This window comes from Neltuma alba, unplaced genomic scaffold, assembly GCF_004799145.2.
Source record: "Neltuma alba isolate B1F8T4 unplaced genomic scaffold, ASM479914v2 tig00012315_pilon, whole genome shotgun sequence".
Lineage (NCBI taxonomy): Eukaryota > Viridiplantae > Streptophyta > Magnoliopsida > Fabales > Fabaceae > Neltuma > Neltuma alba.
In genome coordinates this window covers 30351-50939 of record NW_021636826.1, presented here as the reverse complement: position 1 = coordinate 50939, position 20589 = coordinate 30351, and the positions used below count along the sequence as shown (strand labels likewise).

Below are 20589 nucleotides of genomic sequence, written 5' to 3'. Positions count from 1 at the left end.
CTTATTATTTCATTCCCTGGGCTATTTTGGGCCCAAATTACTTGGTGACTCTTTGGATTAGTGGTAAATGACTATAATTTTAGATTATCATCATTTTTCATTAGTGATATTAATTAGAAGTTTCGTGATTTTTGTTTAGATACTTTTTTTATAAATGAATTTAAGAATGTTGATTATGTTTGAATTTCATTTATTAAACTCACTTATAGATGTATAATTATCAAAAAGTAACAAGGGTATATAGAAAAAATATAATTCAATATCATTCTTATAAGCATTAATTATTATTCAAATATAATTTTAATTTAATTATAATTATTATAAAGGTATATGGGAAAAATTCTCGTTGCTGAACTTCTATTGAAATTTTTCAATCGCAAAAACTAGTGTTAATGACTTATCAGTATGCTCAAACGTGCAATAGAAAGTAAATTAACAATTTTTTTTTCGAAATTTTAAGAAATTTAGTCAAACAAGGTGAATAGATTTCATAATCACTAGCATAAGCTCAAATAGAATATTTCTATTTGAGCTTCCTACCGTTTAACTAAAGAATCACTTATTTGTTACTCTGATATATTTATCTTGCACAACATACAGTCAACTAAAATAAGGTAAATCAAATACTACCATTAGTGTACCTAAAGTAACCAGACACCATTTTACTGTACCTCTAGTTTGCCAGAGTCAAGAGGTGGGATCCAAGTGTGTTTGGCATTTGTGAACTGGGTTCTCTGGAGAAGTGACGCTCAAACGTGACGGGGGTATGGAAGTGAGTGTTTTTGGATAGGCCCATGAAAGTGAGATGAGTTCAGTGAACAATTTTTGACAATAATACTCCAAATTATGAAAGTTCTTAACAACTTTTCTCCCTCGCCCAAGAAAAAACAGAACTGCTATTCATTTTCGATCAAATATCACAGACGCTCCAGCCGCTAGAGAACGGAGCTGGCGGAGGTGAAAGTACGACTCGGCGAATCACAGAGGAGGACCACGGTAGAGAAAGGTAATTCTTCATATCAATGTTCTATCTCTCATTTGCTCTTCTGACCTTCATCTCACCCTCGTTTGTTCTTCTCACCTACTACTACTAGTTTGTGAATGCCCTCTTTCTTCTTCTTCTTCTTTTTGTTTGTACATGTGAATGCCCTCTTTGTCAGTCAAAACATTGAATGTCACTCGCATACAAGAACAAGCTTTGCTATTAGCCTGCTAAAACCGACCTCCCTTTCGGTTCTGCTCTTCCCGTATTCAGTTTCTGCACCTTCTTCTTTGTGTCACTCACGGCTCCCACACGGCTAATAAATTGAAGTTCAATTGATATAATTTAATTTAATTGTTCAATTCTAGTTTTATCTTTTGTTAACTTTATTTCAACTCCAATTTTGAAAGTAAATCAAGACCACAAATAGTATAATGATCAATAATATTCTATAAGCAAGATATGTATCCTGGGGGGGGGGAGTCTAATTTTTTATTTAGTTTAATATTTCAACTGAAGTACTAAAATTTCTTCGTTCTTTACTAAACAGCTAATAGTTAAGTCCAACAATTGATATTATCTCGAAATTGAAAGAAGATTTCAACCGGAAGAACAAATGAACAATACTTAGCGCCTAATTATTTAATTTCCAATTAAATCTCTCCATGATTAAAGAAAAACACCACACACAGATATGGAGTATAAAGCAACAATTTGAGGGGCTTAAGGCAACTATCTGAGTTGCCTGGGCCTTAACATGGCCCAGCCCTTTGGTGGGCTCAGAATTGGACCAAAAATATAGGTCAGCTTCATAATTGAGGCCTAACTCACAGGTTCATGCTTATTCGGCTATAGCCTGGCTGTGTTGTAAATCGTCAGTTGTACCATGCATTTTTTTTTTTTCGAATAAGAAGGCAAGCGAGAGCTTGAAGTACAAACATAGCAAAAAGAACACGCCTAAGTCAGATGCGTCCTGAGACAAATCCCAGCGTCCTGTTGCATTTGGTGAACACAAAATCTTGGAGGATTTTGAACCTGATTCAGCTCCATAGAAACTTTGTGAGCCTTCCTCGCTAGGTAGTCCGCGCATCGCAGCGATTCCCTACAGGCGTATGATATTTCCAGATTCCAGTTTGAGAAGATAATGGACCTTGTTTCATAGATTTCCTCCTTAAACGGATGTGAAGTTCCACCTCCATGCTGAAGGAGGTATAACGCCTCTCTCGAATCTGTGTACAGTTTGATCTTTGAGAGGTGTAGCTTTTTACATAATACCAGTCCCGCTCTAATCGCCAATAGCTCAGCAATTGTCGAACCCACTGGTCCCAATTTCTGTTGAAAGCCTGATAGCCAATTCCCGTCTTCATCCCGCAGGATCCCCCCACACGCCGCTTGATTCTGGTCAGTCACAGAGCCGTCCACATCCACTCTGACATAGGATGGTGGTGGTGGGGTCCATGTATCATCTGCTTCAACATTTGCTTGGAATATCTGATGTTTAAGCTGGTTGTTCTCCACTTCTTCCATGAGCATGTGTAGACAATGATTGATCAATTCCCTGGGTGATACGTGGTCTTCATTAAACGCCTTCTTGCACCGATTTTTCCATATCATCCAGCAGACTAGAGAAAATACTCTAAACCACCGCCACTTTGATATTTGTCTTGAACCTGGTTCATTCTCTAAGTTCCACCGCAGCCAATCCTGAAAATTACCACTAAAAAAACCAACATAATAAACAGGGTTAATGAAAGCAGACCACACTCCATGGGCATTTTCACAGTCTCTCAGGGTGTGTAATAGTGTTTCCTCACAAAGGCACTCAAAGGGGCACTCAGGAACGGTAGTACTGCAGTGTTTAGCTCTGGCAAGATTAGTTGGTAGTCTCTCATGAAACACCTGCCACATAAAAACTTTCACTCGCTCCGGGATGTCCTGTTTCCAGACAAAATTCCAGTGAGAGTTCTTTGGTCTAAGATTCTGAGTTGACACCCAATTGTAAGCTGACTTGATGCTAAAAGCGCCATCTGAGCTCTTCTTCCAGTAGAAGACATCGGGTCCTTCACAAGATGGGGGTGGTATATTCTGGATTTTATCTACTACCCACTGTGGTAAGAAAACGCTCCATTGTCTTAAATTCCACTCCCCCCTTTGCCGCATAAACTGGCTAACCTTAGCTTCCATATCGAGGAATTGGTGGTTTTTGATCACATACTCTTTGAGTGGTAAATCGAGTGGGGCCCAAGTTTCCTGCCACGCTTTTGTGTTTGATCCACTCCTGATTTTCTTCCCCACACCTTTTGAAAAAACTTCCCAAACTGCAGTAATACTCCTCCATACTGCTGATTGATTCCCTTTGGCCACTACCTTTGGCCATTCTTCACAGCCACATTGGTACTTGGCTTTCAAAATTTTTACCCACATAGCGTTTGGCTTGGTTAGGAGTCCCCAGCATAATTTCAGGATAAACGCCGTGTTTTGGAAGTGCAGATCTTTAACTCCCAAGCCCCCCGTCTGTTTATCACTTTTTATGGTATCCCAAGCTATCAAATGCAACTTTCTCACATCAGCTGAATGGTTCTAGAAGAAGTCCCTACACAGCTTTTCAATTTCGGCCAAGACTCCTTTTGGCAGTAAGGTTGACTGCATCTGGTAGTAAGGAAGAGCAGATAGGACAGATTTTATCAGAACTACTCTACCTGCCATGCTTAAGTATTTTCCCTTCCAGCTAGCAAGCTTCTTTCTAACCTTTTGAACAATCGGGGCAAAGGTTACCTTCATCATTCTCTTATGCAGTAAAGGAACCCCTAGGTATCTTCCAAGGTCTGCAGTTAGTTTAATTCCCAACCAATGACTGAGGGAGTTCGCTCGGCTTGAGTGGACATTCCTGGAGACAAACATTCTGGATTTCTGAAGGTTTATCTTATGTCCTGACACTTCACAAAAGAAACTCATAGTATTTCTTATCTCTTCCATTTGGTCTTGAGAGGCTTCACTGAATAAAACCAAGTCGTCTGCGAAGAACAAGTGCGTTAGTTTAGGTCCCCCGCCACACAGCGAGATGGGTTTCCACCGCCCCTCTTGCACTTCAGTATTTATCAGTTGGCCTAATCTTTCCATACAGATTACAAAAAGGCACGGACTTAGGGGGTCACCTTGTCTCACCCCCCTTGTTGGGAAGAACGTTTCAGTGGGTATGCCATTCCATAACACTCTCATGGAAGCTGAGGAAACACACTTCATAATCAGGTTGACAAAACTACGACTTAGGCCCAAACTGCAGAGTGTAAATTCAAGAAATTGCCAGTCAAGTCTATCATACGCTTTTTCCATATCAACTTTGATCGCTACAAATCCTTGCCCACTCCTCTTCGACCTCATGGTATGAATTACCTCTTGAGCAATAATGATGTTATCGCTACTATGCCGCCCACTGATGAAGCTACACTGGTTCGGTTGAATCAATAAATCCATGACTCCCTTCAGTCGGTTTGCTAGTACTTTACTAAGGATTTTGAAGCAAACATTGCACAGTGAATTGGGTCTAAAATCCTTGAGTTCAGTCGGATGATCAACTTTGGGAATCAGCACAATATTAGTGTGGTTAATCTCATTTAATCCTGTCGGATCTTTAAAGAGATTTGCAATCAGCTCACAAACTTTTGGTCCTATCTCTTGCCATTGTGATTGGAAGAAGTGAGGTTGTAACCCATCCGGTCCTAGTGCTTTGAAAGCACCCATATCAAAAGCTGCTGTCTTTATTTCTATTTCTGTCACTTCACGCTGAATGAATTCAATCTGTTCTAGGGTAAGGGGGGGGAACCCAGCTGGCCAGTTATTTACCTTCGTGACATACGGGTCCTTTGTGTAAAGAGCTTTGAAGAAATCACGGGTCATTTGACTTAGAATTTTCTGATCAGACTGCCAAATTCCATTTTCATCCTGCAAAGATTCAACCTTAGATCTCTTTCTTTTCATCACAGTGGTAGCATGGAAGAATCTCGAGTTTTTGTCTCCAAATTTGAGCCACTGGCATCTTGATTTTTGGTACCAAATTAGCTCCTCTTGCGTGTTAAGTTTCCACAACTCCCTCCACAACTTTTTTTCCAGTTTGAAGAGACCATTACTGGTATTTTGTTGTCGAACCCTATCAATTCCCTCCAGCCTCCTCAGAGCCTCCTTCTTCTTTTTGGGAATGTTACCAACCACTTTCTCATTCCACTCAGAAACCTTATTTTCAAAGGAAATTGTGCCTTCATTCCAATTCTTCCCTTCCCAAGTTGACTTGACTAGCTCTTTGAAATCAGATTCAAGGCACCACGCTGCCTGATATTTAAAAGTTTTCCTTGAGTTTTGAAAGCTGCCAATTTTCTCTCCGGCCAGCACCAAAACTCTATGATCAGACTTGAAGCATAGCTGGTGGTAGACTTTGAAGTGAGGGTGTGTTAGCTCCCAGTCTGAATTACAAAAGGCCCAGTCCAATCTTTCTCTGACTCTTTCTCTTTCCCACGTGAAACGGTCCCCCACTACTGGTATCTCCATCAGCTCTCACAGTGATTCACACAGGATTGGAAGGATTCCATCATCTGCCTAACTGGTGGTGTGCCCCCTAATTTGTCCTCAGGCTCCAAAAAGGCATTAAAATCACCCATTATAGTCCAGGCCCCGTTGACACTCTCTGCAATCTTTTTCAGGGAATCCCATAGCATTCTTCTTTTGCATATTGTGGTGTCGCCGTAAACAAAAGTGGAGAATATTACCTCGCCCGAAGAAACGTTCGTGAGTTTACAATGGATCAATTGCGTGTTGGAATAAATATATTCAACAGACACTTCCTCCTCGTTCCATAAAACCCATATTCCTCCTGCATAGCCAGTGGCTTCAACCCTGATCCAGTTATTAAATCCCAATCGGCGTATCACTTTCTCTGCTTTTACTCCACTTATTCTAGTTTCAAATAAACCCATGACATTGATACTATATTTCCTTACAATATCTTTAAAAATACGTGGAAAGGCTCTACCAGCTGCCCCACGACAATTCCAGGAAGAGATAATCATTAAAGACAAAAGGAAAGACCCCCAAACAATAGCATACAACTTATTGATCGGGTGGTTTACCTTCACACGAGATGCCCTTGCGTTGCGCACTTCCAGATATACTAGTCCCCGAGAGGTTCTTTCCTGGTTCATCCTCCATAGCTTCCCACAGAGGGGCTTGCACAATTGATGCATTCTCTGTCTCCATTAATTTCCCCGCCAGGCTTGGTTGATTCTCTGAATAAACGTTGCCACCTTCTATGGCGTCTTCCACCACCACCCCTTCTATTTTCTCCCGGTGGGCTTCATTATTTTGTTCTAGCATTATGGGCTCTGTCGACTTTGAACTTCCACTGACAACTATATGGGTCCTTTGACTGTGTTTTCCTGGTCCTACTTTTGTGCTTGTTTCCTGGACTCCTCCTTCTTTCTCTGTCACAGAACACTTGTTGGTTTGGGCTTTTGTTTTCTGGGCTACCGTTGCGGGACTTCTATTTTCTTTTCCCAAGCCCATCTGTCCTGTTTTAACTTTAAAACCCCCTTTCGATTTTTCTTTTCCTTTGGGCATTGGACCCATCCTTTTTTCCTTCTGGCGATCTACCCGCCCTTCGTAGATGACTACTTCATTCCCAGATTTTGTCAACAGATTTGCCCTCCCATCTAGATCAGTGGACCTACCGTCTTGTTCTTTCAGCTCTTCTTCCAGGTCTGCTATAGCTGCAAATCTTGTCTGTGGATATCTTTTCCCTTCTTTTCTTTCGTACTGCTGATGAGACCCGTTTTCGGCTCCTATACTTTTCCTATTCACAGACCTCGAGTTCCGTATTCAGCTAGGACCTTTGACAAACATCCATGGTCCAAATTTCTCGTCCTCTGTCGTAACTGGGGTTGCCGACGAACTGTAGTTCGGTGATGCTACATTTGGGGTGTTATTGCACTCCTTCTGCTGTTCTCCTGAGCTGGGCTTCCATGGACAAGCTTCTTTTCGGTGCCCGTACCTACCACACGAGAAGCATATCAGCCCAGACCCTCATACTCGACATTATACAGTGCCGAAGTGCAGATTATTCTTGGTACCAGTTTCTTCTGCAGGTCCAATTCCACACAGATACGTGCGAACCGTCCTCTTTCCACCTTTGCTTTGGACTCGTCGATATTCGCTATCGTGTGCATGTCTACCTTTATTGTCTTTCCTATCATGTCTCCTAGTCTCCATATATACTTCTTTGAGTAGCAGTGCAAAGGTATATTTGGTATCCTCACCCAGGTGGCAATTCTCCCTAGTGGGTTCTAGAAAGGGTCGAAGTAGGGAGACCATCGTTGAACCAGTACACTGTGTTGAGCTATAATCCACGGACCCTCAAAAAGGACCTTCTTGTATCTTGCTCCCCAAAGTTCATCGTCACCAAAACGAACTACATAGTAATTGTTTGGGAGGTCAATAAGCTCAAAATCACTGAATCCCCATATCCTGGATAGCTGGTCTCTTAATCTGGATAAATGGAACCTCGCACCAAGAACTGTGATAACTAGTGCATTATTCCACGGTTGGCAACATTCATTGAACTCCTCCTCAGTGCATGGAACTACCGGGTACACTTCCATTAATTTCTTGATATCTTCCGATGGTTCTGGTAGTTTCCATGTTTGATCTAATAAGTCAGATAGCAATGGGTCTTCTTCCATAGTTGAGTTACTGTGAGCAATCCCATTGAAGCCCTGGGCTTTGAAACCCAAGAGGGAATCACGATATGACCTCCCCTGTTCTTTTTCGCTGCTGTGCACTTTAGACATCTGGGGCACATTCTCATCGAAACAACCTTCCGCATCTTCCATTTTATCTGACATCAGTGTGTCTTCCTTGATCTCCTTCTTTGATTTTTTTGACTGAATCTGCAAAGTCCCCTCTTCCGAAGTACGATCCGGAGGGATTTTCCGGCAAACAGGTTCGCCCATCGCAGTTGTACCATGCATTTTATCATTTTGCATTTGTGTTGGTAGCCTCCTAGAATTAATGCTTGATTGTTTTTTAATGTGATAGTGATTATTTGGTTATAATTTGAGGGGCTTAAGGCAACTATCTGAGTTGCCTGGGCCTTAACATGGCCCAGCCCTTTGGTGGGCTCAGAATTGGACCAAAATATAGGTCAGCTTCATAATTGAGGCCTAACTCACAGGTTCATGCTTATTCGGCTATAGCCTGGCTGTGTTGTAAATCGTCAGTTGTACCATGCATTTTATCATTTTGCATTTGTGTTGGTAGCCTCCTAGAATTAATGCTTGATTGTTTTTTAATGTGATAGTGATTATTTGGTTATTCTACTACTACTTGAGATTTATCAAAAAACGGAGGTTGGTTTCTTTGCCTTCATGGCAATACTTATCCAACCTCTTTGTGTGTGTTTCAAATGTAGCAGAATTGCATGTAATAGTGTTGCACAGAATCATTACATATTTGGTTATGTTTGCGCAGTTAGGTGAATTAATGAACTGTGATGGATTCAACTTTTGGCCTTTATATGTTCCAAAGTATGATTCAGCTTTTGGACTTCTTGTGTGCCAAGGTTTGATGCGGCTTTTGCGCTTTTGTTTGCGTCAAAATGGTGTTCATCTTATGGGGAAAAATGTACAAAATTAAGGGGGGAAAAGTTATGGTACTCCTAAATGCTATCCAGCCTGGACTGGTCTAGAGTGATTTGGTCTTGTTCTGGATTTGTCAGGACATGACCAGAACACGACATCAGTTGGGGCTTGGCATTGGGTTGATTGTCAACCCTGCCTTACCCCATTTGTGTTCATCCTCATGCATTTATAGGAATAAAAATAAAAACTGATCCAAGTTTTTTTCTTTGAAAGAGATTATTAAACTACTATTTTACCCCAAGATTAACAAAGAATTTAAATCTGGGTTTTTGTAGTAAAATTCTGCACCTGAAATCTCAAGAACATGTTGTCATTTTAGAAATTTGGAATTCTAATCCAACTCCTGTTCAGAAGTGGATCTCTGTAATCCCAAATTAAAGCTGCAATCTTGCAACTATACAGCTGCATGCAATACATTATCCCCATTTCTGGTTGATTTTGAATTTTGTTTGGCATTTTCTAGCAATGATTTCAGTTGAGGCATGATTTGACACTTGGCTGAAATAGGGGTTTTATCTGTTTTTTTCCCCTCTGAAGTTTGGTTGTTGAGAAATCTTGGTGAAAAAACCAGATGGCTGACAATCCTCGAAGTGAAGACCCATCATTCTATTGTGATGCTTAGGCATGATCTTACTCTATATTCATATAAGGCCCTGACATTTTTTACGTTTCAGGTGAAATCAGGTATCACAATGCCTGATGTTCAGTCCCTTGTTAATGATTTCTTGAATCAGCTTAAGAAACGGCAAATTTTCTTCACTATCATTTATAAAGTTGGATGAGTAAAGTGTTGGATGCCGTCTTGTGAGATGGAGAACTAATTTCTGTATTTTTTATATGTGGTGCAGTAAAATTGAAGGTTCCCAGGCCACAGCAAAGCAGACAGCAGAAGGGCTTCGATCTGTGACTTCTCAACCACGGGTGCCCCACACTAATCAGGCTGGTGCTCTGATTGAAGCAGTAAGAGCCGTGGGGAAGCAGCTCATTGCTGCAAATCCTGTTCGTATGAGATATATAGCTTCCTTGTAAATTTGTTTGTGCCTTGGCCACATTTTTTTTCGTTTCAGATGAGTATGCATTGGTCTATTTTCTACTTGGTTGCTTGTGTAAGTTGAAGTGTGTCTTCTAGATGCTTTGTTTGATCATCATATTGTGTACGTGCAGTGTTTGTGAATATTTTGTGATGTTGGTAAGTTGTTATTTTTGGATTGCCGCAGGGATGGCACTAGATAGCCATCATCCCTGGCATGTTCTTTTAATTGACTCCTCCAGTGAACTCAACATGTGGCTGAGTCCTCATTTGGTTTATACTGACTTTACATATTCTAGAGAATATATCACTATCAATGAATTGAGGACAATCTTTATACCATTGGCCTTATCAATCAACAATCATGATGTGCAGAGGCTGTGGTTTTCCTTATACGGCATATCTTTGTTTATTAAATTATTATTAATATTATTTTTTCCTTGGAAGCATTTTCGGTAAAAGACCACATTAGAACCTTATTTACCAACTCAAGAATTATGAAATATACACTTCCAAGATTTTAAAGAAATTGACGAGTCATGTTAGTTTTTTCAACAAACATGCATAACTAACAAGCTTGCTCTTGTGCATTTACACATAATCTCAAGATTTGCATTTGCGTTTTCCTTTTGATATTTGACGAGGTCTATTGATGATAGACAAGAAGGATTTTAACTAGTTCTAGTAACTTGAATATTACTTTGTGGGGTTAATTCAATCATTTTGTCTCAAAATTTTATTTTAGTTAAAATACATATTTGCTCTTCTAATTTTACACAATGTTTCAATTTGATCTCTTAACTTTAAATAGTATGTATTTAGTCTTTTAATTCTAAAATTGTTAGACTTAAATGGTGATTTTTTGTAACAATCATAGTTGTTTTGAAAATTAAACTTAATATATTAGCATTTAGAATATTTTATCAACATTTAAGTTTTAATGTCATCCTCTTTTTTAAACAATTTTAGAGTTAAATGACTAAAAGTATATTTTTTTAGAAGTAAAAGACCAAATTAAAACTCTATATAAAATTAAGAGACTAAATATATATTTTAGCTTTTTATTTTTCTCAAAATCCTGTATTGTATTTTAAAAATTATTTGGGTCTGATTGGTAAACAAGGTTATATTGTCATTTTTTGTACCATTTTTACTAAAATAGTGGACATTGGTTCCTCCTTCACACCCAATCACCGTTGCGCTTCTTCAACCTCCTTAACCAGTCAGACAACTCCTTCACCGTCGCCATCGCCATCTCCGGTACCCCTCACTATCATTGTGCTTCTTCAATCTCCAACTCAAAGATGCGATCTCCAACCCAAGCTTCTTCAGTCTACACAGCCTTGTTCGATGGCGGCGTGATTCCCCACCAGCAACGTCTAACACCTGCTCCATTCTTCATCCCTTCTTTGATTTCCCACATTCGACAGCATGCTCCAGATCATCGAGGCGATGTTCCATGACGCCATACTCCATCTCAAATATTCGCTGTATTCTCCATAAGTCCAAATCGTTTCTCTGACTGAATCTATTCTGGATTGCTTGTTGAACGCTATTGTGATATTTTGGGTTACTTGTTTGATTTCTACTATGTGATGGTGGGGTGTTGAGTGTCTTTCTCCTCAGATCGCTGGTTTTTGCTCTCAGATGGTGGTTCTTTTTGATCGCTGACAGTGGTTCATGATGGCTCTTCTAGCCATGCCTAGTGCTACCTTCGATGGTTTTTTTTTTAATTTCATGGGTGTTCTGATATTTTCATGGATATTAAATTTTGAGAGAATTACACCTGCATATTTACACAAAAATCTCATAATTTAAGTAATTCATAATTACAAATTTTAGTATAAAAAATGATACTCCTCCGGTCTTTATTATAAGACCCTATTTGACTTTTTATTTAGTCCTCATTATAAGACCCCAATCCATTTTGTCTCTTATATTTATACATTTTTTTCCAAAATAATCCTTCTAATAATGAGTTTTAGCCAATATACTTAATTAGCAAGGATATTTTAGGAATGACAACACTTATTTATTATAAATAACCAACTTAACTTACTTCCTTAATCTCCTCAAATAAGTCAATAGGGTCTTATAATTAGGACCGGAGGAGTAATAGATTTCAACTACCCACTTCTCATTGACTTTTTAATAATTATTTTCTTTCTCTAGACCTCAATAATTCTCACAATTTTTTATCCCCTTTTCATTGACATACCATCCCAAAAGTATTTTAAATCTTCCTTCTATTTCCGCTTTCTTCAAAAACGGGACATGAAGAATTTCGAGAAAATATATTCGCCTCTTTCTATTCAATATCGATAATAGCATTGCAAAAGAGAAATGACAATTGCGGATAAGAATTATGATAGAAAACAGATGATAACAAGTCCTCAGTTTCGACCCAGAACACCTGAGCCAGTTAGCAGACGTAATGCTCGGTTGGAATTGTTCAAAACTGACGATGATCTCGGAACCTCCATTTTCCTTCTCTTCAAGAATTCTAAGGACTTCTGTAAACATGGAGGGGGCCCAATGTCGTCCAAAATGACAGGACCATCTTCATCATCCAAGCTGCAGATAACAAAAGGAACCCAAAATAACTAAAGGTTGAAAAGCACTAAGAAGATTATCAGTGTCTCGTGATGGAAATTATGATAATTTTACCGTGTTTTCGTCGACTTTTTCTTCCTTGAAGTAGGCTCAACTTTATCTTCATCATCCGAGCCTGATAAGAGAACCTGTCTGCAAATAAATTATAGCCCTTTTGTGAGAGGTTTTATATAAACAACCATACATATTGGGCTAAACATAGAAGATATGTCATACTTCTCCCTCGCTGCAATCATCTGGACAATGCTGTCCGGAAGAAATCCTGCATCTTCTGTTGATGCTTGCTCAGTTTCGGTTTCTGATACATCCTGGGAGTCTTTTCCCTTTTTTGGGCGGTCGGGGGTTAACCTCTGAGCCAATTTTCTCCTACGTTCTTTTTTTTCACGACCAACCCTACAAGGCACGCTAATATTAAACACCACAGCATTTAAGTTGAAGAGCATGATGCCATATCTTAAACTTGGATTCAACCATGAAAAAGGAGCAGTAAGTTTAGTAACAGGGATATGTGCAGATACAGTTCAATAAATGCCTAATGCTGGTACACAGAGTGTTGTAATCAACAAGCTCAATCCCTTGAAAGGCTGAGTGTTTCCACCCCTGGATTTCTTTGTTTGCCTACAGATGTAAATTATTCTAATCGACAAATTACACCTCTAGACAAAATAAAACACCAAGGATCGAAACGGGAAACCCTCAATCTCTCATGAAATTTAATATCCCATAGCAACATCCTAGTAAATAATGGTCCGTGGGATCCAGCAGCAATATGTCCAAAATTTTACAAATGGCTGCATTCTTAAGTGAATATGTATTCTTTAACCAATCATCAATCAATATACAAATACAGAAAGAGGGAACTGATCATCCTGAGCTTGTACAGATGCATGGAACTCACACTAGTTTCTTAAACTCCAACGGAAAAGGCCTTCCACGTACCCTGAGGCCTGAGGGGCTACCAAAAGTAATTCCAGTCTAAAGAGCATAGTATACTAATTCTTCGAGGACTTAAAGCATCTTGATGCCAACTAATATAATGAATGCATAGTAAAATCAACAGATTGTGTTGAATTCACCGTCACTTCGATTTTAACTTCTTTTTTCTCCTCGATATGTTAATATACCTTAGGTACTGAGTCTAACCACACCGTGATTGAAATATTTTGTGCCAAACATTTCATACAAATTACACTAACATACTTGGTGAAAAACTCTCTCTTTCACAACTCTACTTTCCCATATCTTATAAATGAACATGTGATTCATTATACACAGGGGACTACCTCACTTTACTTTCTTTCTGAATTTTCCTTATTTCCTCTTCCTGTTGTGCGCCCTGCGAAAAGCAAAATTATGAGGTCAATACAAATTACGTTCGTCCAGACCAATTAGTTGAATAACTGGGGTGAAGAAAAACAGCGAAGATACCTGGTCGGCTGTAAACTCCTCGGGCGCGTCATTCTCGTCTTCTCTGTCCGACATATCTGATTCTACTTCCAGTTTCCCTCTCCTTTGAATCTCCGGGAACACCGTCTAGGGTTTATGCTAATGATGCGCTCCCACCGAGGTCTTTTTTCACTGGGCAATGCCTTTCTTCCTCTTCTTGTTGTTTTTCTCCAACACCCCTCCCCCCAAAAAAAAAAACCACTTTTTGGGTCCATGTGAACTAAGATAGAATAGATGGGCCGGGCCAATTACGTGCCAGAACGAAGTCAAGCCCACATCTCCTTGAAGGGCAGATTCTGTTAACAACTATTTGCAAAGCCACGTTTGGTATGATGGAATTGGGAGGTATGGAAATGGAAATGGAATTGATTTCCATCAAGATGTTGGTTTGGTATGATGGAATTGGAAAATTTTCCAATTCCATTTCCACCAAAAGTGGTGGAATTGGCCTGCACCCTCACACCCAAGATTTGTAATTCCATCTCCCTACTTTCGTTTTACCCTCCTTAACCAGATGCAAACGAAAGTCCGAAGGCCTTCAAGCTTATCACCAGCGACTACCCACCTTTGCTCCAACGACCTTCAAGCTCATCACTGGCGACTACCGGCCTTTGTTCCGACAGCTTGAAGGCGATAGCGACAACTACCTCTTAGAAGTCTTTATCCTTTGACCCAAACTCTGTTCGCCTAAAGGCCTAATCTTCAAACTAAGCTCTGATTTTATAGTTTCAAATCTGACAAAATGGACAAAACCATTGAAAAATTAACCTTTGAAAACATGGGTTGTCAGTTCTAAAGAAATCGTTTGTTCTGAAGCTCGATCAATTTTTGCATCTGTGAAGAAAAATGATTTTTACTTCTTTGGTTGAAGTTCCATCAATTTTTGCATATCAGAAGAACCATGATTTTTGCTTCTACTGTTCTACATGTGCGTTTCTTTTTCCTGGTGATAATCGATGCTCGTAGATTGATTATTTACACCACATTGTTGATGATGTTGGGCAAAGACTTCTCGATGTTAGATTCAGGTGGCGGAGGAGGTGCTTTTTCTTTTTTTGAATTCTTGAGGGTGTTTTAGTATTTACACATTTTAATATATATTTTAATTAAAATTTAAATTAGATTTCCATACTTATACCAAACATGTTTTCAAACCTCATATCCATCTCCATCTCCATTTCAATTTCCATCAAAATCAATTCCATGGTACCAAACGGACCCTAATATCTTTTTCTTCCCTTTTTTTTCGGGCAAGGAACGGGGCAAACGCCCAATCATCTAATCCATCAGACATACAATATGGGCGAGTAGCCACTCCCATAAAGTCCTTGTTGAGTCCAGAAAGTAAATCATATACCAAAAAAAAAAAAAGTAAGTAAATCAGTAGGAGGAGTTTCCAGTTTACATAAATCCTTCCCATATTCTAGGCTTTTATTAGCAAGGTTCCCTCAGTTCCACAACCACCAACAACAAAACCCCAAACAACATACTCATATCGTCACTGCTCACCAACAAGAGTTAATCCAATTTGTAAGAAGTCAGTTCATGACCTATAAAGTTGTAAGATCAAATCTTATTGTTAACGTGAAAACCTTGTTAGTAGACGATATATAATTTAACTCACCTTTCTTTTGTATAAAAAAAAATCGCCACTGCTCTTCAGATTGTGCATAAACCACTCTCTCTTGTCATTAAAGAACTGCACGTTAGAGTTAGCTATCCCCAAGTCATTCCAGATTTTTCTTGACACAGGGCAGTTTTTCAGAACATGACTTAGATCCTCAACATTAGCTCCACATCTCAAGCATCTATGTTCCCCATCAAATAACCTATTTCGTCTAAAGCTGTAAGGAGCCTCCCTGAATGGCAATCCATGAGAAAACCTGTATACGTCTCGGAACCTTCAAGCCCCACGAGAATCTCCAAATACAGTCCCTGCATCCACTTTCTCTCTGTGCAGGTTTCATATATATAGCAGAAACAGAAAAGTGTCCTTTATTACCATCTTCCCATCCTAAGACGTCCTCTCCTTCCTCAAAGTGAGGTGGGTAATCGCATGAATTTTCTGTATACAAGCAGTAGGTAGCAAACACCTAATATCTATTATGAAGGGATGAAAATATAACTTTCTTTTAATAATATTTTTGATGTCCCTAGAAGGATATTGTTGCCGCGAATTTGGTCTTAAAAATTTTATTCATGTACTATGAATCACCATCTTGAAGATACATTTATAAATCTTAACCTTGCGTCACAAATCGCAATAAAATTTTAGGTAAGCGTATCACATAATTATTTTTTTTTCTAAATTTTGGCACACATGAAATAATTTTTTTCCCCCAATTTCTTCTTTTTTGGTGAGGAATTTTTTTTTTATAAATGCGAAGCATTTTTTTTTGGGGCTAAAGCAAATACGAAAGGCAATATGATAGTCTTGTGTGGCACTATGGGCCACGCTCGGAATATCCACAAGGAGACCAGGGGCTGGCAGACTATAATAATCCTATTTTAGGGTATTATAATCAAATTTACGTCGTTCTAAGTTTTTTCACTTTATAATTCTTGTGTTCTTGTTGTTATTGTGGTCTTCTATCTTCTTTTTTTTTTTAAAAAAGTTGGTGTGTATTATATAAATTTAGAATTATTTATGATTTTTATATTATTTTGTAGCAGAATCATGAGCATCATCACCGCCATGTATTGTTTTTGAAGCCTAAATTCTGAAGATTTCAAAAAGGAACTTACAAATATGTGTGCCCTTCAAGCTTTATAAAAGCGAATCATTCATTTGGAACCAAAAATATCTCTCGCATGAAAGAACCACAGCCAATAACAATAATGCAGGTACTGGAAATTTCCCAGAGCAGGGGGTTAGTTGTTTCAACGTTGTAACTTGCAAAGGAAGAGACCCTAAGATTTTCCTGACTATGTCTGGCTCTTGGCTCTTGCGTCCAAATAATTAAATGCTGATAGCTCAACAAACAAAGCAGGATGCCCATGACGCTACACGTCTTCCATTAATTTGCCCCAAAACGACTTTACGACAAACCCCATCATCACTGGCCCCCTCGTCGGCCAAAATCACACTTGACAGGTTTTGATTGGTGCTTTGGCTTTCTTACGTACGTGGAAGGATAGAAAATTGGATTTTTCATATGTGGAAGACACGTATCTGGGTTAATCAAGCAAAAAGTGACATGATAAGGAGGGAAAAAGGAGATGCTAGTCAAGAAATGGGTCACATGCTGAGAATTGCGTGGCATCTTCAGCACGAGACTGAGTCAAAAGGTTTGGTTCTGATGGGACCATGCCAGAGGAAGAAAAAGTGATGGAAATTGCTGAATGTGAACGTCCAAAGAAAGGGGATGCATGTCTGTACGATTCACATGAATCCCAAAAGTGACTGTGACTTGATTAATTTTCTGTATCGCCCACTATTAATGTTTTTAAACTGTATATTGGCCTAATCTTCTTCGCTTTTCTGCTTGGCTTTATCATCACCGTCAACATCTAACATTGCATATAATTGAAGGTATTAAATCTTCGTCCGGTAAGTCCACCACTAAATTAGCAAATTGGTCTCTTGATTGATTAAGAGTTTTGAATCGATTGATTGAGTTGAATTTTATATTTATTCCTAACCTAGAATGATATTATTTTGAGTTTAGAATTAAAAAAAATGCCATGAAGATATGGGCTTTAATAACTTTGTTTTATTGGATTATGTATTATTTATACATTAATGTTTCATTTACTTGTAAATTAATATCTTTTTATTTAAATATTATTCTTTTGATTGTTATATATGAATTTTTCTATATTTTAATTAATTTATATCATTTTAATCATGACATGAGAGTTGACCTATTTTAATTATGCTAGATCACTTATTTTTAAACCACTGTTTTCACCAGTTACGGATCTAATTTTCAATACACTTAGGCTTATTTCTGATTTTAGTTATCTTGTGAATCAGTTCATAAAAGTTATTGATGGAAAAAATTGTTGGCGAAGCAAATAAGTATAGTGAAAATGACAAAAGACCATGGAAATTATATAATCTCAAACCAACTATTCTTACAAAAACGTATTGTTATTTGCAAGTCAAATATGGTCAAAACCTATTTATGCATGGGAAAAAAAGGGTACGTTACGAGGTGCTTAGTCACGGGACCTATCTCAACACTAATAACCTATTTAACCCAGCTATTTTTCTTTGGTGTAACTCAGAACTTTTTCCAGTCACTTTAGCTAGGTTTAAAATTGATTTTTGTTTGGTCAAGAGCATTAAGTTAAAACTCTCTCAACAAATGTATTTTTTGGGATTTGAATTTCTGTTCTACTCTTTATTGGATGAATTTAACCTACCTATTTTTAAATAAAAAACAGATTTGTAAATAAAAATATTTGTGTTTATATATTTAGAAAATAAGATATATAATGTAAAAACGACATGGCTTATACGCATAATTATTTATGAGTTCCGAATGAGTAAGCAATTACTCACATTTAAATCTAATGATTTAATTAGATGAAATCAGAATAGATGGGCAAAATTGACCATATGAATAAGTTTGAAAATATGGAGTTACAGTGGACCAGAGAGTTGGGCTTCCGCCGGCATCCCCATTCCCCACCATGCCTATCCAAAACTATAAATTGTGCCTTTAACGAGTCCACTTGCTACACCCCATAATAACCCATAATAACCAGTCAACGATGGTGTCATGGCACTCCCCCGTTCATATATGACACTAACCCTGCTAATATGAAAAATTAATTAACTAATTTAAGTATATTAAAAAAATAGCTAAATTAATTATTTATAATAAATATGTGTTGTTTTTTTCTTAAAATATCCTTATTAACCAAGTGTATGACCTAGAACTACTATTATTGCAAGGATTACTTTGGAAAAAAAATATGAAAGACAAAGTGGATTAAAGTCTTATATTTAATATCAAAATAACAGTCAAACAAGCTCTTATATTAAGAATTAGAGGTAGTATATCAACATAATATTATTTCTTGTTCTAAATGTAGGACTTATTTTCTAATATAATTTATATTACAAAATGAATCTTACATTTAAAACCGGAAGGAATATTATGCAATATATATTTCATTCAATCCTAAATATGAGCAGATAAATGGGTTCATTTTTATCTTAAATATTCATAAAATTTCAATCCACCTTGTTTCATAAAATATTTTTTGTTCTAAACCCTTTCTATTAATTACACATATTAAAATAGTTTTCTAACTATGAAGAAAGTCGTTTCCAATGCAAATAACTAAAATGAATATTTTAGTAAAACCAAAACATATCTTTTTATAAATAATCAAATTAATTTTATTAATCTTTACAAATTAGTTATCTAATTTTTATGTTTATGATGGGAAGAATTAATATTTGAGGTAATTATATTATTATACGTTATATAATACACTAAAATTTATAGTAAGGTTTGCTATTATCAACAATCAAAAGTGCAACTCATCTTATGCTCTATTAAATAGCATTAGTGCAATATTATATAAAAACACTTATTCACAATCTATAAATATACGATATTTTTTGCATAGTATAGAATAATAAGTACGCTTTCTAATAGAGAGGTACGTTGAAGCCACTTTTTTAAACGCTTTAGCTGCCCATTCACATTATATGCTTCCCGTTTTACCACATAGGTTTCGCATGCGAAATAGTAGCGGAGGGTAACACCTAATGAGACTGCCTCTGTGATAAGTGGGGACAAGATCCGGCCATCCAGGTTCAGACATTTTTAACATGCTAAAGAGAAGGAAGTAGTGATGATTTTTTTTTTTTTTTGTGATTTGGTAACTTTGAGAAAATGAAAAATTTAAATGTAAAAATTAAAAGTTCAATTATTTAAAAAAAAATATTTTTTTCAGGTGTATCTAACACTCTGATCTTATTTTCTTTGATGCATGTAGCAGCCTAATCTCTTTTTTTTTTTTATGCATTTAGCACTTTAAAGATTAGGGTATTGAATGTAACTAAAAAATAATAATATGGAGTACTAGATGCACTAAAAAAATAATATCATGATATTGGATTAAAAAAAAGATCAAGGTGTTAAATACACATTTACTCTAGAAAAAATACCTCAATAAAAATAAAGCAAATATATAGGTAAAGGAAATGTATATCAACATCAATATAAATTGTAAAAATAATATAAAATATGAAAGTTAAGGCATATTTGTGGGTATTTTTCATACTCGTTAACATTGGTTTACCGTATATACAATCTCATTTGGAAAAATAATAAAATATGTTATGGCAAAATTGATAAGGAGAATGAGCCAAAAGAGTCACTAAAATGAAGAAATGATATTGAAAGACCATAAACTTGTCGTAAAATTAAAAAATAAAAAGGATTATGATTAGAAACTTAGTTATAAATTGATTATAAATAGTTAAAGTTTTGTAAATCTCAAAAACTATAATTGTAAATTATGAAAGTTCAACTGCAAAAATGTCTTGCTAATTTATGGCTTTTTTATAACTTAGTTTCCATCTTTTATAACTAAATTAGAGATTTAAAATTAATAATCCATAATGTACAAAATTTTCATGCTTTATAACTTATTTAAAACTAATCTTTTAAATTTATAATTGAGCTTCTAACATTTATGATTGAGATATGATTATGATTCCAACTTCGTAACATCTCCATCCATTTAATTTTATTAAAATATTTGTATATTTTACATATTTGCTGTTTTTTTTTAAAAAAACATTTTTTATTAGAAAAATTTTATTTAAAATAATGTTAGATATTAAATATGAACACCTAAAGATTCAAAAC

General features: G+C 37.0%; 1 protein-coding gene across 1 annotated transcript; it reads right to left on the bottom strand.

Moving 5' to 3' along the window:
* Window positions 1–11976: 11976 nt before the first annotated feature.
* Window positions 11977–13880, bottom strand: LOC114725966 (uncharacterized). The gene is made up of 5 exons (XM_028912524.1): window positions 13736–13880; window positions 13591–13643; window positions 12524–12700; window positions 12362–12439; window positions 11977–12268 (listed from the first exon to the last, which is right to left on the bottom strand). Exons 1-5 carry the CDS (start codon window positions 13787–13789, stop codon window positions 12088–12090), a joined length of 543 nt encoding a protein of 180 aa, XP_028768357.1. The 5' UTR covers window positions 13790–13880; the 3' UTR covers window positions 11977–12087.
* Between the last annotated feature and the right edge of the window lie 6709 nt (window positions 13881–20589).